General features: G+C 42.5%; 1 protein-coding gene and 1 pseudogene across 3 annotated transcripts; one reads left to right on the top strand and one right to left on the bottom strand.

The window, feature by feature from the left end:
• The first annotated feature begins 661 nt into the window (after nucleotides 1-661).
• On the top strand, nucleotides 662-4,099 carry LOC116204317 (annotated as a pseudogene).
• Nucleotides 4,100-4,982: 883 nt separating this feature from the next.
• On the bottom strand, nucleotides 4,983-11,424 carry LOC116204476 (nucleolar MIF4G domain-containing protein 1-like). 3 transcript variants are annotated; one of them, XM_031536584.1, is made up of 12 exons: nucleotides 10,495-10,507; nucleotides 9,605-10,382; nucleotides 9,456-9,523; nucleotides 9,020-9,102; nucleotides 8,566-8,665; nucleotides 8,323-8,408; nucleotides 7,468-7,550; nucleotides 7,176-7,303; nucleotides 6,971-7,072; nucleotides 6,166-6,459; nucleotides 5,946-6,068; nucleotides 4,983-5,628 (listed from the first exon to the last, which is right to left on the bottom strand). In XM_031536584.1, exons 2-12 carry the CDS (start codon nucleotides 10,233-10,235, stop codon nucleotides 5,245-5,247), a joined length of 2,082 nt encoding a protein of 693 aa, XP_031392444.1. In that variant the 5' UTR covers nucleotides 10,236-10,382; nucleotides 10,495-10,507; the 3' UTR covers nucleotides 4,983-5,244. The 3 variants fall into 3 exon arrangements, with proteins under 3 accessions (XP_031392444.1, XP_031392442.1, XP_031392443.1); XM_031536582.1 differs by lacking the exon at nucleotides 10,495-10,507 and adding an exon at nucleotides 11,214-11,424 and having other exon boundaries at nucleotides 5,000-5,628; nucleotides 9,605-10,443; XM_031536583.1 differs by lacking the exon at nucleotides 10,495-10,507 and adding an exon at nucleotides 11,214-11,424 and having other exon boundaries at nucleotides 5,000-5,628.
• Nucleotides 11,425-23,885: the final 12,461 nt, after the last annotated feature.

Genomic DNA, 23,885 nt, shown 5'->3' with positions numbered 1-23,885 from the left:
ACTGAATTTGCAGTATCGCTGGATTTTATTCATTGAGATCCGCTCAGGAGTGAACGCATTTCCGTAGTGCACTCTTTAAGTGTGACTCACTGTTCTGCTAAGATCATTGGAATTATCTAAGCTTTGTCTATCTGCAATTCGTGATTGTGATTTACCAGTTGTGGTTCACTGAGATCCTCTTTTTGTGAGCTCTCAGTTCTGCATAAACGGTATGGTCAGACATTATGTGACCTCCTACTAGTGTAGAGCTGGAGAAGTTTTGATGAATCTAGACTTATCTTAGATCTCTGCAGTGGCTTGCTTCTTACTGTAACTGTCTGAATTCGGTGCGACTTTGCCTTGATCCATATCTGATCTTTGCACGTCCAGTTGAATCTTGTTTTTTTTATAGTACCTTTGTTTAAATGCTTGGACATAAAGCATCTTGTATTGTCTGTTTCTGTTCCATCCATAGATCTGCTGTATATTTATTTGTCTGTTCCTCGTTTTGTTGAATAAATGTCTCACTCTGATGTTGCCGTTCCTTTCACGTTCCAATGCAACATGATCTAGGTGATTGTCTCTTTACATGTCTCTCCCCACATGAAATTTCACATTAAAATTAGTACACCAGGCCTTTTCGCTGGATAGCTCTCTTGACAAAAGATATGCACACTTTGGTATTTTAAATTTATGAGATTGGTTTGTTATTCCCACGAGGCATAGAAAGATGGATTTCACTTTGGGTCATTTTCTGTCATAGTTTAATCGATTGGCTTCTCATAAAGCTCTGTACGACGTACATATAGTCCGCTGCAAATATTCTTGAAAGAATTTTATATCAAGAATAACACATTATTTTGAATTTAATGCAACTGAAAGTTGGATTTCTGTAAATGTGACTAACAGAGAATGGCGACTCACATTGTTGGATACCATCGCATGGGCCCCAAGAGAGAGCTCAAGTTTGCATTGGAGTCATTCTGGGATGGGAAGAGCAGCGCTGAGGATTTGCAGAAGGTGGCTGCTGATCTCAGATCATCCGTCTGGAAGCAGATGGCTGAGGCTGGCATCAAGTACATTCCCAGCAACACCATCGCCTACTATGACCAGGTCCTTGACACCACTGCCATGCTCGGGGCTGTCCCTCCTAGATATGGCTGGAATGGAGGCGAGATTTGATTTGATGTGTACTTCTCCATGGCCTGAGGAAATGCCTCTGTCCCTGCTATTGAAATGACCAAGTGGTTTGATACTAACTAGTAAGTGAAAACTAACTCTAATATCTGTCATGCACCTGAAAATTTTTGCAGCTTGTAATATTGACAAATGTACGCTTTGTTTGGATCCAGCCATTACATTGTCCCAGAATTGGGTCCCGATGTCAAGTTCTCTTAGGCTTCTCACAAGGCTGTCGATGAATACAAGGAGGCCAAGGCGGTAGGTGTTTACGTGAACCAAGTTTTTCCTTTCCCCTTACGTCACCTTAGTATTGTGAATTTGATTCAATAGTGCTGATTCTCTCTGTTTTCCAGCTCGGAGTGGACACTGTCCCAGTCCTCATCGGACCTGTCTCATACTTATTGAGACTAGAACTCATAGGGAAGAAAATAGATTTATGGATGGAATCATGCTGCTATCTAAGCCTGCCAAGGGTGTGGAGAAGACCTTTTCTCTTCTATCCCTCCTTGGCAAGATTCTTCCAATCTACAAGTAAGAATTAAGCACTCTTGTTTAGAGGAGCTCACGCTGATAGAGTTCAGCTCTGATTGGTTTTATGACGTTGATTGAACCTTCCAGGGAAGTTGTATGCAAACTTAAGGCAGCTGGTGCTTCGTGGATTCAGTTCGATGAGCCCACCCTTGTGATGGATCTTGACTCTCACAAGTTGCAAGCATTCACTGAAGCCTGCTCAGAGCTGGAATCATCCCTTTCTGGCTTGAATGTGGTCATCGAGACGTACTGCCTGCTGAGGCCTACAAAACTCTGACCTCTCTGAAGGGTGTCACTGGATTTGGATTTGACTTGGTTCGTGGAACTAACACGCTTGATTTGATCAAGGCTGAATTTCCCAAGGGGAAGTACCTTTTCGCTGGAGTTGTTGACGGTAGGAATATCTGGGCCAATGATCTTGCTGCTTCTCTGAACACCCTAGGGGCACTTGAGGGCATTGTCGGCAAAGGTATACATTTGACTCCTTTCGACTTCAGATTTTACTTTCACAATCTGATTTTTACGAGTTTGATCATGATCATATTTGCATCTGCCCCTATGCAGACAAGCTCGTGGTGTCCACTTCTTGCTCCCTCTTGCACACTGCTGTTGACCTGGTCAATGAGACCAAACTAGACAAGGAGATCAAGTCATGGCTTGCTTTTGCCGCTCAAAAGGTTGTTGAAGTGAATGTCTTGGCCAAGACCTTGGCCGGACAAAAGGATGAGGTAGATTCTCCTATCATAAAAATGATAGCTGATCGGACGCTAAGGTTAAGCGCACCAGCAGGATGTTCTCATCTGTTGCTCTTTTTGGCATTTCCCTCTCCAGTTTTGATTGAATAGTAGGAGGAGCTCCAGTATCTATCCGATCCTGGGTTCGAAACTCCACTAAAAAGATTTAGAGGGGTCATCATTCGAGCAAGTAACGACCCAGATCCTGACCGGTTGAAGAACCCTGACTATGATGTCTTGGTTCATGGAGAGCCCGAGGTCGGCATTCCCATAATACATCTAATAGAATCCACACTACTCTTTTATTATCCTTCACAAACGTACTGAATGTTGGAAACTGTATGATCGCAGAGAAACGATATGGTCAAGTACTTTGGGGAGCAGCTCTCGGGTTTTGCCTTCACCGCTAACGGATGGGTGCAATCTTATGGATCTCGCTGCGCGAAGCCACCAATCATCTACGGTGATGTGAGCCGTCCCAAGCCGATGACTGTCTTCTGGTCCTCCAGAGCCCAGACCATGACCTCTTGCCCAATGAAGGGAATGCTTACTGGCCCCGTCACTATCAACTGGTCTTTTGTCAGAAATGATCAACCTAGGTACCAAAAATAGACAACAATAAAAAGATCTGAAAAGCAGTACCTTATTTTATCTTTCAGTAACTGTAGAATGTTGGTGGTATTTACGAACATTCTGTTTGTTTTATAGGTTCGAGACTTGCTATCAGATTTCCTTGGCCATCAAGGATGAAGTTGAGGACCTTGAGACGGCCGGGATCAAAGTGATACAGATTGATAAGGCTGCTCTGAGAGAAGGGTTGCCCCTGAGGAAGTCCGAACATGCTTTCTACTTGGACCGGGCCGTCCACTCCTTCAGGATCACCAACTGTGGCGTCAAAGACGCCACTCAGGTTACCCATCTAACCTCTCAATACTCCCATTTAACTTTTATGGTAAATGATTTCATTAATTTATTAAGTTTTGGCGTTAATAAACTGTGTCATTGTGAAATTAATTACTCGGCAGATCCACACCCACATGTGCTTACTCCAGCTTCAACGACATCATTCACTCGATCATCGACATGGACGCCGATGTCATCACCATCAAGAACTCCCAGTCTGATGAGAAGCTGCTGTCAGTCTTCAGCGAGGGGGTGAAGTAGGGGGCTGGAATAGGCCCAGGATACCATCCACTGAGGAGATAGCGGACAGGATCAACAAGATGCTCACGGTCCTCAAGAGCAACATCCTGTGGGCCAACCCCGACTGTGGTCTCAAGACCCGGAAGTATGCTGAGGTCAAGCCGGCCCTCCAGAACATGGTGGCTGCTGCCAAGCTCCTCCGCACCCAGCTCGCCTGAGCCAAGTGAGACATGGGAGTCTCGGTGATCGGGTTTTGATATCTTTATTAAAAGTATTAAGGTCCGGTGTATTGTTTTTTGTCTAATAATTGAGCTCCATGATCAAATATTAGGGGGATGATATCCTTGATGGCAGACTGTCTGTCCTTTTTCACCCGAATTTTACACTCCGCTTACGTTTTCCTTTTCTTCCTTGGGATTATCTTCACATGAAACCCACTTAGATTGGCAGGGGATTGATTCTTGTATGATGATATGATATTATGAGTCCAGTTGAACGAAATGAGCTATCGCAAGTTATCAATTTTTGCATACGCGGTTGAAAAGAGCCCCTACTGTCTATCTGATCACTCGAAATTGCATCTTCAAAAGATTTAGAGGGATCATCATTCGAGCAAGTAACGACCCAGATCCAGACCGGTTGAAGAACCCTGACTATGTTCGAGCCACCTTAGTGTCTAAAACTGGGATGGGGCTCAATCCACCCAGACCGGGTCTGTCATCATGTTTGGATGCTCTAATGCAACCAGGCTGAAGCCACCCAAGACGCGATTGCTGAGATCAGCTTGGGCCGGCAAACCATGGCTCGACCATCTTAGACTGGGGCATCTCCTACTTGAGCCTTAACTCCAAAGGGCAATGTAGAAGAAAACCAGAGAAGATTGCTTAAACTTAGAATCCTACGCACTACAAGGATTCGCGTATTGACTGCTCCAATGGCCTTTGATACGCGATTAGGGACTGTTAGTAGCACTTTTCTAGGGTGACGACTCGCGGGGAGTTGGCCCCCTAAGGCAGCTCATCGCTGACGAAAACGCCTCGCTATGCCATCGTGTCACCTATGGCGAGTGGGACATGTCAAAAATCTATACCCAGGGATATCCTTGACCGTGTCCAAAGCCATCCTATATTCAGATAAATAGTCTCGCTTCAGTGTGTGTTGACGACGGGGAATCCGACCTTAGGACAGCTTATGAGCTTGCAGGTCACTGGCCAGGAGATTTCAGGGTTTTAGAGGGAATCATATCTATCGAGAAGCCAACTTTCTCGTGCGCATTAGATAAGATGCATACGAGCCTGCAGGAACATTTTGTTCATGTTGTGGCTCTTCAGCAGATATTATAGTCCTCTTATTGGCAGACTTGAGTATTTCTTATTGTCGATCTGTTGGCCAGAGAGCTGACAATGACCCTACTTGATGTACTCTGATCATTACGGTTTATGAACGAATGGCCTATCGTGCATTACTTCATCCAAACATCCTCCAACCAACAGTTAGATGTACCCTGGAAAATTCCACTTCCAGGGATACATAAACCCTCCTTAACTTCGTTTCCGGAATAAATACTTCTGGTTTTGGCAACTACTCAAACTACAGCTTAATTTAACCTGTAAAAATTTACTTAGGCCAACAATAGTGTTGCAGAAGGCGGCAGTCATAGTTCTAACTGCGAAATTCACATGAGGACGCCTTCCACATTGTTGAGAGCTTTTTTCATGACCTTGAACTTTGCTGCAAACCCTTCATTGCTCCGCAGGACATACTCCTTGATGAAGAACTCGATACCATATCTGAGGGGCTCGAGCTCCGGGACTACTGCAATACGTGAGAACACATTCCAGATAAGACTCTCAGGATGCTCGAATATAGATTCGAATAGCATCCGGAAATGCATGATCCGTTTCGGATTTAGTTGCTCGGGGTCGCTGAAATCTACGGTCTTGAGGACTGCGAGGGAGAGGGTGAAGGAAGTCACCATTTCGGCCACAAACTTTGCTAGGTGCATGGACCTTTGAAGGGCCATTTCCTCCAGCTTTTTGAAATGGTCCCAAATGCAAAACTGAGAATCAAAACCATAGAAGTGTGTCACTGCCTTTAGATGGCCTAATCAAGGGGATACGATATCCAATGCAAAGCACAAATTGTTTGAGCTACAATTCTAGAGATAATTCCAATCAGCTTCTGCCCTAAGTCATTAATTGTTTAGGAAAGAAAATTCAAACCAACTTGATAATCCCTCATTTTACGAGTACGCAAGAATGCAAAAGGTTATTCTCAACTATCGCCAATATTTTCAATTTGCAGCGATTAGGGCATGAAGCTGCATTTTCAGAAATAATGGGCAGAATGATTTGAATGAGGAGTTTGACAAAGTACCTGCAGAGTGAACTTGTGGTTCTTGTCATGCTCACAAAGTTTAGAAGCCAAAACCGTGTAATATTTGTTGAATACTTTCTCCCGTAAACAACACTCCACAAGCACCCGTATAATATCTCTATCCTGCGATGTGCGAAAGTACAGTGTAAGCAATTCTTTTTGATACCCATACAATATCATGACAAGCAACTGCCACTGGGAAGCATTGATAAAAGGCTACCTGCTTTCCCGGCAAATCCAACCTCAGAAGTTTCTCAAAAGCATCAATGTAGTCCTCCCCACTCATAATTACACAGAAGATAGCCCTCCGAGCATCCGTGTTCATACTCTGGGCAGATGCGAGCTCTAGCATTTTTCGGGCCTCAAGAACCTCTTTGTCGATTGTACTTGCAACCTCTTCTACATTGTCAGTCGCCGAAGCTATGTCCCCAGACAACCACCACTGGCCTTTCTTGTTGGGATCAAGCAGCTTGCTCCACTTGATTCCCCTGATTAAAACGTCCTCTACTCTTAACTGGACAAGAAGTGTTGAAATTAGTCAATTTCCACAATACCAAACCTCCTTATGATCATTAGTCAATGTGCCTCGATTTTTGCTGCTCCTTGATATAGAAGAGAAACTACTGCAAGATCAATACTGTTAAAAGAATAAATTTTAGTGACATTGTTCAGTGCCACTCATCAGGCCTTCCGATGGAAACTGATCAATGTCCCCAAACACTTTAATATTAGCATTATCCATCAATTTTTATTAGTTAAGCAAGTCTGATGCATCTTTCTTTTTAAAATCACAATGGCTTATTTGGGTACTCCGATAATTGAAGCATACTGGTACATGTTACACTAATATTTACTTGCTGATGAACTACAGCAGGCAACTACCCTAAGCAATGTACTCAAAAGTTTGCTCTTATTAGACCCAACTCTAGAAACTAAAGTTGGAACCACAAGATAATAGAACAGTGACAGCATGAAATAGAAGATATAAGAATCGGTTGAGAAGGGGAAAATAAAACAAAACAGACCTTCTGCAACCATTTCTTTATTCTAGTATGAGGCGCAGAATCCTCCTTAGTCCGCTTCTTGTTGTTCTTGATGTCACATATGGTTTCAAGCATGAATTCCATCTGTAACATAATACATTAAGATACTTTAAAATAGAAAGGGACTGGAAGGGAAAAATTGCAAGAAATAATTGCTTTTGGAGGTAAAAGTGGAGAAAAGACTCACCCTCTTGCCATTAATGTTCTTTTGGCCATTTTCATTGGAGGCCTTCAACTCATTGACCTTATTCTGGACACTCATTATAAAATTTTTCATGGCAGTGGGATCATCACTTCTTATCTTCATTCCACAGCCTTGACATTTACGACATTGGGTTAGGCACAACAGATTGATATTCTATTGCATGTGCAAATTCTGAAGATAGGTTCAGAAAGAACAGCAAAGATTGGTAAAAGAAATCTTAAAGGGGATGCAAGCATACAGAGAAAGCAGAAATGGTATTTCATAAAGGGCCTACTTTGTAAAATAGTCAAGATAGTAGCGACATCAATCTCTGTCATACGTCGGCTCAAGGTGATCAGAAAGTCGTATATCAAATCGCTGCAAATCATCACGAATATATATAGGTTATTCCACGTGTTCAAGGCTCCATCAAATAGACAACATAGAGGTAATAACTCACATTATGAACAAGGCATTTTCCTAACAAAACTTGGTATGCATTTTCTACATAATTCAACGGGAGTGGAGTTCTCTCCATTAACAAGGAAAACAAGTTTTGACAATCACTTGCCCCAAACAGAAGCTCAGTAGTTTAGGCTTGGAAGAGGAAAAATGTCTGACAATATGTTAATAGCATTGCTCAATCTTTAAGCTTTTTCCCATGCTAATGAGTGTGTATATCACTTTATTTTATGGTTCTTTTTTGGCCCCTTTAGGATTGGTAGATACAATATATGACTTACTGATGAAACCCATGGCTATAAAAAAAATTAGTTTTTCCTCAGAAATATACTTGCAACACCGAGATTAAAAGTATATGCAACAAAAATCTATTAGCGGTAAGAAGTACTTATGGAAAAAGGCTGATGAGGCCCTTTTTGAATAGAAAACTCCAAATCTCTAAACACAATAACGCAAGATAACCTAGAGGCAAACATTTAAATTTTCTCCTTTCAACAAGAACATCCACCAGGCAATTACAAATAATCACTATGTCATTTCTTTTTCATCCTATTGGGAGATAAATACAAATGATAAACATGATATCATGAAGGTATAACAACCATACAACATAATTTTTGATGCAATGCTCTGTCAAATCAAAAATTTCCAGCAAACTGTACTTCCAGAGACTATTTAGCTCACTCACCTTGAACAGACTCCAAATATACAAAGATGAGACAGCAAGAGAGTAAGATTTCGGAGGGAAAGATTATCCTCTTTCAGATATTCATCCTATAAAGCAAGCAGCAACAATAGAAACAATAAGTTCCAAACTCCAATATAACTACCAGATAATCACTAAAGTAGTTGGAGGAGAATTCTGCATAACATACACGAGATATGGTAGACATGCTAACTTAATGGTACTTTTCACTTTAATGTGGCATACCTTAAAGTATTTGGCAAGAGATGCCATAAGCTTTGCACTGAAATCTACACCAACCAAACAAGCCATGCCAGCAACAAAGGCTGCAAAAACAGCAGCATACCTTCAAAGATAAAAAATAATTTCTTTTAAAAATAAAAGTCAGAAATAACCTACAGATGAAGCATTATGGCAACACCAACTTGGTGCTTCGCTTATTTACTTAACAAGAAGTTTATCTAGCATAATGTCTCATAAAATTATCTGTCTACGAGAGGAACGATTGACTTTCCAATTGATGTTTAATTTTAGGACCAATAGATGTGTCGATACAATAACTTCGTGAAAAACAAAGAAAAGACAAGGCATGAGTCTTGAATCAGTCTAGTTTCTCAACTTGGAAAGTATCATTGTTCATATTAATCAAGCAGATGAAGAAAAGACAAGGCATGAGTCAATGGTATGTGTAAATCTTAACTGTTCGTTGCCACGAGGACCTCCTGCACAAGATGCCAGAACCTCTTCACTTAAAATCTGGGATCCAACATTGCGAGGAAGTGACTGCATATATGTAAAACAGAAAAGTTAAGCCATAAGTGAAACTGGATCCACCATTCACGCATGTTCGAGCATTCAAAGCATTTAATAGATAGAACAAATATATCCAAAAGAACTTATCAAATCTACTTTCTGATTTTCCACAGAAACTATTATCAAAGAGGATCAAATATGATGAAGAATAGTCATAAAGCAAGTGATAATTACTCCATCAGACCAGTAACTTCAGAAATGAATTGAGACACGAAAACACTCTCATAAACATCGATCCAACAGCAGGATGGAACACAATCTCTAACCAATAGGTCATTATGTATCAACACATTAAATATTTCATCTGGAGCCACATGACTCACCAGATAGATTGTGGCTGTTTCTCCCGTGATAGATTCAATGTTAGCTTCCGAAAGCCTATTCAGAAGACCTAGAAAAAGGCAAGACTTATCAAGTACAGGCATTGGGATAAGAAATAAACTCGACAAAAAGGATTAAATGCATTCCATACCCCTTACACGTCTACGGAGTTGTGAATGCTCTTCGGGCTCCGATCCTACACGAGTTCTTAAATGAGGAGCAATATATTTCATTTTAGCCTCTGGTGCAGGGGGCTTGGCAGGGACTTCTTCTTCTTCAGATGTTTCTGTTGGCTCGGGCAGGTGCAATCCTGAATCATCTTTCAATGTCTCTGTCTTTTTCTTGCCCTCTCTAGAATGAACTTCATCTGGAACATCTTGTGGCTCAGAGGCTCTAGTCATTGAATCAGGTGCACCGTTTGAAACACAGTTTGATTCCTGCCTCTTACTTTTTTTACCCAGGGATCTTTTCTTACGGCGCTTTAAATCATTTTCCTCAGCATATTCCAATTCAAGATCACACGGTAGTTCAAAGAACTCGTTTAGGCCATCATCTAATCCACGTAACTTTCCTTCCTTCACCTTGAGTTTCTTTGCTAGTTTCCTTTCCAACTCCAAATCCTCTTCTGCATATATATCGGCAAGCTGCACATCCTTCAGAAGATACTCCTCAAACTTCGACTTTGATCTTTTCTTCACACTCTTCTTCACTTTCCCAATCTTAGCCGTAGCAGAACCCTGATGTTCGTAAGAATCATTATTAACTCCACCTATTTTCAGCATGTCCGAAGGTTCCAAGCTCTGATCTTCCCTGGGGCCAGCTGGGATCTGTGAATTCTCTTGCCTTGTTGAACTATTAGACAATGACTTAGATTCCTCAATATTCGCCAACTTTAGAGCAGCAGATGTTTTATTTAACTTCCGAGACTTCTGCAAATATTAATGGTGTACATACATGAAACCAATGGATCAACACGTCCTGTCACCATATCTGAACAAACGAAGAAAAAAAGTGAAAAGAGGATAAAGATTGCATAAAAACCTGATGTTCCAGGTTGCCTAGAGCAGTAGATCATACATTCCAGTGGAAAGAAGCGTGACAAACACAAATTAGAAAGAGCATAAAACAACTCCAACATAGAATGACAAATTCACTGGTGACTCAGACAAAATATAGATATCAAGAAAACGAGATAGGGCACTAAGCTGAAAAACATTTAACATATATGATTGGGAAGATTTGAGCCATCTTAAATTAAGAAGCGAGTGGCACAACAACGCTAAGAAGAAAGTACTTGTTAAAGTGGGTGACTTTAAACAATAATAAAGATAATAAATTGACATCATAACCTTATACAACCCCTCATTATCCAAAGCGCAAGAATTTACGACATGGGAACAATGCAGTGACTCACAAGGGCATATCCTATAAAATGCACGATGAAGATTACCATAAAACCACATTCACTGGAAGCATTCAATTCATTCAACAAGCAAATTGTGCAAGAGCAATCGAAGCATCGAAGACTCAAATCTATAGTTTCCTACATTTAGTTAGGAATCCTAATTTAGGATTTTTCGTTCAATTTCAGCAATGGCAGCACAGACCCAGAACAACACAGACACAGAGCCACAGGCGCAGACCAGTCACGCAAGAACAACATAGTCACACAGAGCCACAGGCACATATCAGTCACACTAGCACAGAGCCACAGACAGCACAAAGAACTGAGAGAAGTAGCATTGACTGATTCGACTCACCTCAGTAGACGAGCCCTGCGCCTCAGCGACCGAACCAGAGTAGAAGAGCTGCAATTAGAAGAGAGAACGAATGGAGGAGAAGAAGGGAGGATTGAGGAGGACTGCAATCGAGGACGAACGAGCAAGATGCACGAGACAACGAGAAATTAGGGCTGAAGATCAGTGGAGAGCTGAGCCGTTCTTCTCCAACTAGGGCTATGATTCTGTGAAGTTCTCGAGCAGAGAAGAGAAAGGTGAGGAGGAGGACCGAAATCCGACCCGACAAGGTGAATGGGCCGCCCAATTTTGCGGGCTTTGGGCCGAATTGTGGAATCGTCTGGGTCGGACCGATTCCACGATTCACCGACCCAACTCGCGATTCCATACCGATTCAGCCATTTCCGATTCACCTGTTAGAATCAGAATCGTACACCAGTCCTTGAATCGTAGAATCGTACGATTTTACGATTCGAATCGTGATTCTGACAACCATGGTTCCAGCCATGCTTCGTTTAAATTTCGCTTCTTGGCAGATCTAGCTTCTTTACGCTTTTCGCAGCGAGATTTCTCAGGAAAATTTTTCCCTGCATGAGATTAAGACATAATCAAATGCTATTAACTAAAGCGGAACATGAAACAGATTAAGATTAATATAACTTTGACCCCAGCCTTACCCATTTTGCACAACTGAATCCTTTCAACTGGAAGACTGCCAATGAAACCAAAATAATCATATTAATGAGTTCTGCAGTTTTACATATTGACGAAGAAAGCTTGTTCGACAGCGTAATTGAAGGAGAAAGATTCATAAAAATGAAGGACAAAGTAACTAGAGCCATGAGCAACCATTCAAATTCAAATGACAGTCCATGTGCATCAACTAAGAAAACGGAAAAGATTATTACTAATCAATTAGTTGGACAGATATCAACACATTGAAAAGATATTGCAGAAAACGTCAAGACTGAAGAATTATTTGCTCAACAAGCCAACCCGAAAAGTCTGAACTGCTTTCAACATGTAAACTAGCAACTTCCCACAAATCAATGTGAGCCCAAACCGAGGATGGGGCAAAGTGGGGGCAGTTGAGAGTCGAGGGATTTGCCTATCTATCTACTCTAAAACAATCAATCAATCAATATATAACAGCCAGTTTGTTCCCCATTCCACGATAAAAATTAGAACTTTTTTTCTGCTGCTTTGCATCGCCATCACCATCAATAAATGGGAGAACTCAGTTGCAAATCAATCTCTCAATCCATTAGCTAAACTAATTATAAGGAAGGATAGTCGTAGATAAGAAGTCATTAATTGTGTATAATCAATTTGATACACTTTCCATACTTGTATTCATAATCTTGTACACAATTACAGTATAAATATCAGTACACAACCTATGAACAGTAGGTTGGATTTCTCCCAAACATTCTAAATCTCTTTATGGTATCAAAGCCCTAGATCGGGCATTATCAATTTTCTTCTTTCTCATCCTTCAATCTTCTTTCTTTCAATTCTCAATCAGAGTCCATCATTTTCAATGGCTGATTCAATCTCTACCTTAACCAATTCTACCTCTGGAACAATCAATTCCAGTCAACCTCACTCTCTACCTGCAACAGTTTCCACCGAAATAATCAATCCCAATCAGCTCCTACATCTACCTGCAACAGTCCCCACCATACTGGTTAAGCTAAATGGCAGTAATTATTTTTTCTGGCAGGGCATTATGAGTGCACTACTGGAAACTTACGATCTACTTGGCTATGTCGAAGGGGATATTCCAGCTCCAGAGAAAACAATTTCAAGGGATGGTATCTTTGTTCCTGTTAAATATATAGATGTTAATAGTTTAGGGATTTAAATGTAAATAATTTTGAGTTTATATTCTTTGTGTAATTAACAGTAGAATATATAAAGAGGGTTGTGTGTCTCCTAGAGGACACGATTTCTTTTCCCAATTTCTATTTTGCACGATATCAGAGCTAGGGTTTGGGAAAATTGATCGTCCCAGCTGAATCTTCCGATTGGAGAGCTGGAGGTCTCGTCTGTTTCTGATTAGAGAGCTGGAGGTTTCGTTTCTGTCAGGTGGTCGTCGCCCAGTCCATCTTAAGTGGTCGCCAATCCGTGAGGTCCCATTCGTCTCAGGTGGTCGTCGCCCAGTCGTCTCAGGTGGTTGCCCAATTGTCTCTGTTTGGTTCTGCTGTTGTCTAGGTCTGCTCTCGTGGACTTACTGTTTTCATCTCCACGTCTCGGACTCGCTGCTGTTCTTCTTCCAATTCCGCTGCTCCCCTGCTGCTGCTGGACTCGCTGTTGCTCTTCTTCCAATTCCGCTGCTCCCCTGCTGCTGCTGCCCTCTCTATCCAGCCTGTTGCCTCGGGGCTCCTCTACTGCTTCTTGGTCAAATTTGGTCTTTGGGTTTATCTGTGCTCCTCTGCTACTGTGTATGTGCTGTGTTGTACTGTGTTGTGCTGTGCTGCTGCGTCTCTGCTGTGCTGCTGAGTCTCTGCTCTGTTGCTTTGCATCTCTGTTGTGCTGTGCTGCTGCGTCTCCGCTGTGCTGCTGCATCTCTGCTGTTTTGCTACTGCGTCTGTGACCGTGCTCTGCTGTATAGCTGAGTATTTGCATTTGTGCTGCTCTGTTGCTCTATTGGAGCCCTGTTGTCTCAGTTGCTGCTGGATTCTGAGTGTTCGTGTATTTGCTGAGTTTTCTGTGGAAAGTTATGTCAACCTCCCATGGTAATATGGGTGTTTCCCCAATCTATGGGAGCCCCGTAATTTCCACTGTCAAGTTGAATGGGAAAAATTTTGCTGATTGGAAAGCGTCTGTTGAGTTGTGGTTTTTGGGTCAAGGATACAAGGAGCATCTCACCAAAGAAGCTTCAGAAATTGAAGAGTCGAAAAAGGCAAGCTGGGTTCAAACTGATGCATATCTATGTACTCTCCTATGGCAGTCCATTGATCCATCTTTAATGTCCATGTTCCGACCTTATAGGACATGTAAATCAGTGTGGACACGTGTGAAGGAGGTGTGTACCCGCGATATCACCCGGGTGTATGATGTACTTTCTAATCTATTTCAGCTGAAGCTTTTAGATACGGATATGCACACACACTTGGCCAAACTTCAAGGATTATTTACCGAGTTTGATGAGATCATGCCCTACACTGCTGATTTAAAGGAGCAACAGGAACAATGCGACAAGATGAAAGCAATTCTCTGCTTGCAAAGTCTTGGGACGGAGTACGAGTCTATTCAACATCAAATTCTTAGTGGAGAGTCTATCCCTCCACTTGCTGATGTGATTGCTCGTCTAATTCGGGTGACTGATGTCTCCCAAACTTCAAGTGCACCTGAGGAGAAGGCGGCACTTGTCACTGAGTCCAAGTCATCTACTGCAGCCTGTAGTTCAGTCAGTGTTGCTCATACCCAAAAGGGAAATCGTGGACCTAAAGGTGGAAAGGGCCGAGGGAATCCTCCAAATTGCACTTACTGTGGACGACGTGGTCACAGTCGCGATAAGTGCTATTCTCTCCACGGGTTTCCTCCTAAGTTTGCTAATACTACACAGACGCAAGCATCGATTGATACTGATGGTAACCCTGCGCCATACAGGGGGACAACAACTGGACAGTCTTCGTCTGTAGTTATTTCGGTTGAGGAATATGCTCAATTTGCTCGTCTCCTCCAGCATCAGGCAGTTCAGCAAGCATCTCAACCTATTGTCTCTTTCGCACAATCTGGTCAACCAATGGCATGTCTCACCAAATTCTCTCTACTAGGCCCCTGGGTTCTCGACTTAGGTGCCTCTGATCATATGTCTGGTAACTCTAATTTGTTATCCTATTTCCATAATTCTAGTTCTTTGCCTTCTGTCACTTTAGCTAATGGCTCTGTCGCCTCGGTGAGTGGCTTTGGCACGGCTCAACCTACTGTTTCCATTCCCTTGTCTTCCGTTCTATATCTTCCTAAGTTTCCCTATAACTTAATATCTATTAGCAAACTAACCAAAGACCTCAATTGCATTGTAACATTTACCTCGGAATCTGTGGTAATTCAGGATTCGAGGACAGGAGGAACGATTGGAACGGGGCGTGAGTTTCAAGGTCTCTACCGACTAACTACTCCAGCAACATCTGAGGTACCTATTGCCTGCACTGCTGCTGCATCTCCAGAGCAGATTCATAGTCGTCTTGGTCATCCTTCTCTAGCTAATCTGAAGCAAATGGTTCCGAGTTTGTCCAAAGTCAGTCAATTAGAATGTCAATCATGTCATCTTGGAAAGCACACTAGGGCCCAATTTCCAGATAGAGCCAACAAACGTGTTAGTGCTCCTTTTGTTTTAGCCCATTCAGACATTTGGGGTCCTTGTCCAGTTTCTTCAAATCAAGGTTATCGTTATTTTGTAACTTTCATTGACGATTATTCCAGGATGACATGGGTATATTTATTGAAAAATCACTCCGACCTATATTCCACATTTGTGTCCTTTTGTGCTTAAATCCAAACACAATTTGGTATTTCAATTCGTACTCTTCGCAGTGATAATGCCCGAGAATATTTCTCATCATCCTTTCAATCATATATGTCTTCTAGAGGCATGGTACATCAGTCCTCTTGTGCCTATACTCCACAACAAAATGGAGTTGCTGAGCGAAAGAATAGACATCTTGTTGAGACTCTACGCACTCTCTTAATACATATGAACGTACCTGTCAAGTTCTTGGGTGATGCACTTCTCACTGCATGTTATCTAGTCAATAGAATGCCCTCTAGTGTTCTCCATGGTCAAATCCCTTTCTCAGTCTTGTTTCCTCGCGATGCAATTTATTCATTGCCCCCACGTATTTTTGGGTGTCTCTGTTTTGTCCACCAATTGCTCCCAGGTTCATCAAAACTGTCTCCTCGCTCTTTGAAGTGTGTTTTCTTGGGATATCCTCGTGGGAATAAAGGATATAGATGTTACTCTCCAAAACACCATCGATTCTTTGTGATTGCTGATGTCACATTCTTTGAGTCCACTCCTTTTTTCTCAGTGTCTCCCAATCAGTCTGAATTACTCTCTGAATCACTGCCTCTCCCCTCTCCGTATGTAATTGCTCCATCTAGTATTCCATACACTCCTCCGTTTGAGACACCTGAGCTGCCCTCTACTTCCCGACCAACCGAATCACGTGAGTTGATCACTTATCAGCGCAGGAAAAAGGTACCTCATATTGAATCACAGCCGGTAGAAAGGGTACAGATGACCTCTCATGAGAGACCAGAGGACTCTACCCCCATTGATGTCTCAGATCCACCATTGATGTCTTCCTCAGAACCAAATTTGCCTATTGCCCAAAGAAAAGGTACCCGTTCCACTGTCAATCCTTATCCTCTATATAACTTTCTCAGTTATAGTCGTCTGTCTCCTTCCTATACTGCATTTCTTTCTTCTTTGGATTCTGTTTCTATTCCTAAATCTATTAGAGAGGCATTGTCACATCCTGGTTGGCGGGAAGCAATGGAAGATGAGATGTCTGCTTTGCATGCCAATGGCACTTGGGACCTTGTATCTTTGCCACCTGGAAAGACTGTTGTGGGGTGCCGATGGGTGTATACAGTGAAGATGTCCCCAAATGGTCGTATTGATCGATTAAAGGCTCGTCTAGTTGCCAAGGGCTATACACAGATTCCTGGATTAGACTATGGTGACACCTTTTCTCCTGTAGCGAAGGTGGCTTCTGTGCGTCTACTGTTGTCATTAGCGGCCATTAATCATTGGTCGCCACATCAGTTGGACATCAAGAATGTTTTTCTACATGGAGACTTAGAGGATGAAGTTTATATGGAGCAACCACCTGGGTTTATTGTTCAGGGGGAGTACTTTGGCAAGGTATGTAAACTCCGCAAGTAACAGTCTCCTCGGCCATGGTTTGGTCGCTTCAGTTCGGCTGTTCTAAAGTTTAGTCTTGTGAGAAGTCAATTCGATCATTCGGTGTTCTTCAGACACTATGAAAGAAGACATATTTTTCTGGTTGTATATGTTGATGATATCATAATTACAGGGGATGATGTAGTTGGCATCTTTCAACTGAAGGCTTATTTGCACTCACAGTTTCAAACCAAAGACTTGGGAACCTTGAAAGTATTTTCTTGGGATTGAGGTTGCTCAGTCTGAGCATGGTATTTACATATCGCAAAGGAAGTATGTGTTAGACATCTTAGAGGAAACAGAATTACTCGAGTGTAAGCCAGTTGATACACCGATGGATCCTAATGTCAAGTTGGCACCAGGAGACGGAGAACCCTTTCTCGATGTTGGGCGATATCGCAGACTAGTCGGTAAGCTGAACTACCTCACAGTTACTAGACCAGACATTTCTTTCTCAGTGAGTGTTGTCAGTCAATTCCTAGATTCACCAACTGAAACTCACTGGAATGCTGTAATTCGGATTATGAAATACCTTAAGGGTGCTCCTGGTAGAGGATTGCTATATCAAGATCGAGGTCATAATGAAGTAGTTGGATATACTGATGCAGATTGGGTCGGCTCAAAATCAGATAGAAGATCCACAATAGGTTACTGTGTGTTGTTTGGAGGAAACGTAATTTCCTGGAAAAGTAAGAAGCAAAATGTTGTTACTCGATCGAGTGTCGAAGCTAAATATAGGGCGATGGCTCTAACCACTTGTGAGTTGTTGTGGGTGAAACAATTACTTGGAGAGTTGGGAGTAGAACAACCTTGTCCTATGAAGTTATTTTGTGATAATCAGGCTGCACTACACATTGCGTCGAGCCCTGTTTTACATGAGAGAACGAAACATATCGAGGTCGATTGTCACTTTGTTAGAGAAAAGTTGCAGTCTCAGGATATTATGACCGCCTTTGTTAGCTCAAATGATCAATTGGCAGATATTTTCACTAAAGCTCTTAGGGGTCCTCGAGTATCTTATATTTGTAACAAGCTGGGCATACACAATATATATGCTCCAACTTGAGGGGGTGTGTTAAATATATAGATATTAATAGTTTAGGGATTTAAATGTAAATAGTCTTGAGTTTATATTCTTTGTGTAATTAACAGTAGAATATATAAAGAGGGTTGTGTGTCTCCTGGAAGACACGATTTCTTTTCCCAATTTCTATTTTGCACAGTTCCCAATCCAGCTTTCAGGCAGTGGGTATTGAGAGACAAATTTGCTCTTACCTATATTATGCTTGCTGTGACAGAAGAGATTGGCTGCAATATCGTCGGTCTGAAGACTTCCCGTGAAGCATGGACCGCACTCGAGACTATGTTTCTTGCACAGACAGCAGCTCAGATTGATTTTCTTGAACAGCAATGGCGTGACCTACGAAAAGAAGGCAAGACAGTACCGAAATACATCAATTCAGTGCGACAATTAGCAACAAGATTTGCTCAGATCGGAAAACCAAAATCATCTGAGCAAATTAATCGAGCCATTGTAACAGGTCTCGAGTTAGACTGGGAACCGCTAGTTCTCGCACTCTCTCCGTCTCTCACTGCCATGACAACCGATGAACTTACCAATCTCCTCCTTCATAATGAGTCTCGACGCCTTTCTGCCTCCACCGTGACACAATCGGCCATGGCACCGATCTCAGGACTTCTCGGACCATCGCCTGTCGAAGTGCATTACTCCGACGGAAATGGAGGAAAGGGACGTGGTAATTTCAAGGGTGGAAAGAACAAGAACAATGGAGGAAAAGGGAAGAACAAGGGAGGCGAAAACACTAATTTTGGAGGACTAAATTTTGTCAATGGGGAAACCCTAGTTTTGCAGGAAATGGAGGAGGAGGAGGACGCGGATGGCAATCGGGTCAATTTCATAACCGACTCGCAACCCGGCCTAGTATTCGTACTTCTCCAGCCCACCGGTTATAGGGCAGAACATCCAACCCGGCCCATCTCTTCATGGGCCTCCATATGGCACCGGGCCAGCCACCGGGCCTTCAGCTGCTCCTATTAATAATCTGATTGGTCAGATTTGTAACCGTGTTGGACATTCTGCTCTTTTTTGTCAGACTCGTGATGGGCAGGCTCATTTTGCCCAAGCTTCTTCTGCAGGAATCCGTGATCTCAACTGGTATATTGACTCCGGAGCCAGTCATCACATCAGCACTGACCTGGCAAATCTGCATGTTCAGGATGATTATCCAACATCGAGCCAGCTGTTCTTGGGAGATGGTGAATCTATACCCGTAGTAACCACGGGTTCTTCTTATTTTCCATCCTATATTCGTCCTCTACACATGAAAAATATTCTTCACTGTCCTAAAATTTCTAAAAATTTACTCTCCATTTCTAAATTCACTCGAGACAATACTTGCTTCTTTGAACTTCATCTTAATTTCTTTGTTGTAAAGGACCTTCGCACGCATCGGGAGCTAATGCGGGGACCAGTTAAAGATGGCCTGTACTGTTTCCAACCGGAAGACAGATGTACTCGTGTTCCACATGCTCTCCTTACTACCTCCAAGTCTGCTACATTGTGGCATCAACGTCTTGGACATCCTTCTTTTCCTATTGTTCGTCGTACTTTACCTGCGTCTGTTTCATTGAATAATGATGATAGTGGTCATATATGTTTCGCTTGTCAACAAGGGAAAATTGTGAACCGCTCTTTTCCGCTTACTCATAATAAAAGCAATGTCTTTCTTGAACTCAATCATATTGATATCTGGGGGCCTACACCTATTACTTCTCATACTAGATATCAATCTTATATTCACTTTCTTGATGACTATAGCAAATTCTCATGGCTCTATATGATGAAATCCCGCTCCGAAGCCCTGTCTATCTTTCATGCTTTTCGCTTACAGGTCGAAAATCTATTTGATCGCAAAATCAAATTCCTACAGTCTGATGGAACTAAGGAATTTCTCTCTCATGCCTTTCAAGCTGAACTTCAGAACAATGGCATATTCCATCGTATCTCGTGTCCCCACGTCCCTCAGCAAAATGGCTCTGCAGAACGTAAGCATCGACACATTGTTGAAATGGGACTTACCTTGCTCTTTCATGCCTCTTTACCTCCAAAATTCTGGAATTATGCCTTTGAAACTGCAATTTATCTCATTAATCGTCTTCGTGTTAAATCACTTAAGTTTAAGTCTCCATTTGAGCTTGTCTATGCACGACCTCCTAATTACTCTACCTTAAAGGTTTTCCGGTGTCTTTGCTTTCCTTATCTACGTCCCTATATTCATCATAAATAGGAGCCTCGGTCTGTCCCTTGTGTTTTCCTTGGTTATCCCACTCATTATCAGGGATATCAATGTCTAGATCCAGTATCTGGTCGTATGTTTATATCCTCCCAGGTGATTTTTGATTAGCAGTCCTTCCCATATCGTTCTGGGTCATCTGTCCCGGCAGGTTGCAGACAGACTCCTCTTTCACCCATACATGCTCCAGGTACGCCATTATTATCCCCAAATAATACCTCTTCTACAGACACATCTTTATCTCACATTCCTCTTCCAGTGTTTCCCGTACTTATGTCCACTAACAATAAAGGTGATCCTCCTAGAAATATTGGCTCTCCTGAACTTGCAGATTCTCCTGGACATGATGGTGGTGTTACATCTCCGGCTTCTCGAGTCATCAATCAGTTTGATGATTCTACGAACTCTGCACGGATTGCTCAGGCTAATAATCCTGCTCCTCAGAGGACTCATTCTATGGTAACTAGGTCTCGTGATGGGACTCTTCCTGCTCCTCGTTTTTTCATATCTCGGCATCCAGCTGCCTTCTCTGTTTCTACTGATCTACAGGAACCCTGTACCTTCTCTAAAGCACAAAAGGATCCACATCGGAGAGATGCTATGGAAAAGGAGTTCTAAACTCTTATTAATAATCATACATGGGATCTAGTTCTTGCTCCTCCTTCAAGAAATATCATTGGCTGTAAATGGGTTTACATGATCAAACAGAAGGCTGATGACACAATTGATAGGTATAAAGCTCGTCTTGTTGCCAAGGGTTTTAATCAGCGGGAAGGTATCGATTATGAAGAGACCTTTAGCTCTGTTATCAAGCCAGTTACCATTAGAGTTGTTCTTTCTATAGCTGTCTCTCTTCGGTGGCCTATCAGACAGTTGGATGTGAAGAATGCTTTTCTCCATGGTCATCTTAGTGAGGAAGTTTATATGAGTCAGCCTCCTGGATTTGTCGATCCTCTCCGTTCGGACCATGTCTGTCGCCTGAGACGCTCTCTCTATGGTCTCAAGCAAGCTCCCCGCGCTTGGTTCCAACGTCTGAGTAATTTTCTTCTAAGCTTGGGATTTATTGGCTCCATTGCAGACTCGTCCCTATTCATCTTACGAAGCAGGACTTATACTATTCTCATTCTTGTGTATGTTGACGACATTATTCTCACGAGAACTCCGAGAGCTCCTTTTGATTCACTAATGACTGCTCTTCATCAGGAATTTGCGATGAAGGACTTAGGACCGCTCAACTATTTTCTTGGTATGGAGGCTACGTTTGACAAGACAGGGCTACATCTCACTCAGGCAAAATATATTCATGATATTCTTTTGCGGAGTTCCATGCTAGATTACAAGCCCATTAGTTCGCCTGTTGCCTCGGGTGCTCGTCTTTCTCTCCATGATGGTGACACTTTTGAGGATCCTTCTCTATATCGGAGTGTTGTTGGGAGTCTTCAATATTTGACTCTCACGAGACCAGACATTGCATTTGCTGTCAACCAAGTATGTCAATTCATGCATACACCTACTACAGTTCATTGGGCAGCGGTAAAGCGCATTCTTCGGTATCTCAAAGGTACTATTACTTATGGACTTCTTTTTAAACCGGGCCCCATATCTTCCCTGCATGGCTTCTCTGATGCAGATTGGGCTGGCAATCCCGATTATTGTCGCTCTGTCAGTGGTTTCGCTATTTTTCTTGGTCCCAATCCGATTTATTGGAGCTCCAAGAAGCAGCGAACTGTAGCCTGCTCCAGCACCGAGTCAGAGTGTAAGAGTCTGGCTAATGCTACTGCCGAAGTTATCTGGATTCAATCCTTACTTTTGGAATTGGGAGTTCGTTTATCTAGTCCACCAATTCTATGGTGCGACAATATCTCGGCTATCTACCTCACAGCAAATCCTGTATTTCATGCTCGGACCAAACATATTGAAATCAATTATCATTTTGTACGCGAGCATGTAACTCACAGGCAGCTGCTCATCCGCTTCATCAGCACAGATGATCAACTTGCTGACGGTCTTACCAAAGGACTTACTAGTTCTCGCTTCTCGGCACTTAGGTCCAAGCTCAACGTTGCTCCGTCCCCGTTGCGCTTGCGGGGGAGTATAAGGAAGGATAGTCGTAGATAAGAAGTCATTAATTGTGTATAATTAATTTGATACACTTTCCATACTTGTATTCATAATCTTGTACACAATTACAGTATAAATATCAGCACACAACCTATGAACAGTAGGTTGGATTTCTCCCAAACATTCTAAATCTCTTTACTAATAACAGAGGCAAGGAAAGGTGGCGAACTTACGCAGCTTCACACCCGCCAAACACAGCAACGGCCGAGCAGAGGAGGAGAATGGGCAGCAGTACCAGTACGTACAACAAGACGAGCAGAAAGAGGAGAGCTTGAGAGTTCAGGCTTCGGGGAGGGAGACGAAAACGGGCTATATGGGCCTCCAAAATGGGCTATATGGGCCCTGTTAAGAGGTCTGGAGCAGGCCTAGGAACAATATCGGGGCTATAGTCTGCTTTTCAACAAAGGCCCATATAGCCTATATATTGTTCCTAGGCCTGCTCCAGACCTCTTAACAGGGCCCATATAGCCCGTTTTCGTCTCCATTCCCGATGCCTGAACTCTCAAACTCTCCTCCTTCTACTCGTCTTGTTGTACGTACTGGTACTGCCGCCCGTTCTCCTCTGCTCGGCCGTTGCTGTGTTTGGCGGGTGTGAAGCTGTGTAAGTTTGCCGCCTTTCTAGGCCCCTGTTATTAGTTTAGCTAATGGATTGAGAGATTGATTTGCAACTGAGTTCTCCCAGTCATTGATGATGATGACGATGCAACGCAGCAAAAAAAAGTTCTAATTTTTATCGTGGAATGGGGAACAAAGTGTCTGTTATATATTAATTGATTGATTGTTCTGAAGTAGATAGATAGGCAAATCCCCCGACTCTCAACTGCCCCAGTTGCCCCCACTTTGCCCCATCCTCGGTTTGGGCTCGCATTGATTTGTGGGAAGTTGCTAGTTTACATGTTGAAAGCATTTCGAACTTTTCGGGTCGGCTTGTTGAGCAAACAATTCTTCAGTCTTGATGTGTTCTGCGGTATCTTTTCGATGTGTTGATATCTGTCCAACCAATCCATTAGTAATAATCTTTTCCGTATTCTTAGTTTGCACATGGACTGTCATTTGAATTTGAATGGTTGCTCATGGCTCTAGTTACTTTGTCCTTCATTTTTATGAATCTTTCTCCTTCATTTTTATGAATCTTTCTCCTTCCAAACAATAAGGACAGGATTACATACATAGTGGCAGAGGATCCTTATATCAAACTACGCGAGGGAAACATCGAAAAAGCAGAGGCCACAGATTACATACGATAGAGTGCAATATGGTTAACAAAGCACAAAGAGCAACATAATGCACACATGCAGTCAGTCAGACGAACAACAAACATCATCCCAACGCATATCATCAAACAGC

Source organism: Punica granatum, chromosome 4 (genome assembly GCF_007655135.1).
Source record: "Punica granatum isolate Tunisia-2019 chromosome 4, ASM765513v2, whole genome shotgun sequence".
Taxonomy (NCBI): Eukaryota; Viridiplantae; Streptophyta; class Magnoliopsida; order Myrtales; family Lythraceae; genus Punica; species Punica granatum.
The sequence above is the reverse complement of the archived record's forward strand: the minus strand, read 5'-3'. Positions and strand labels throughout refer to the sequence as shown.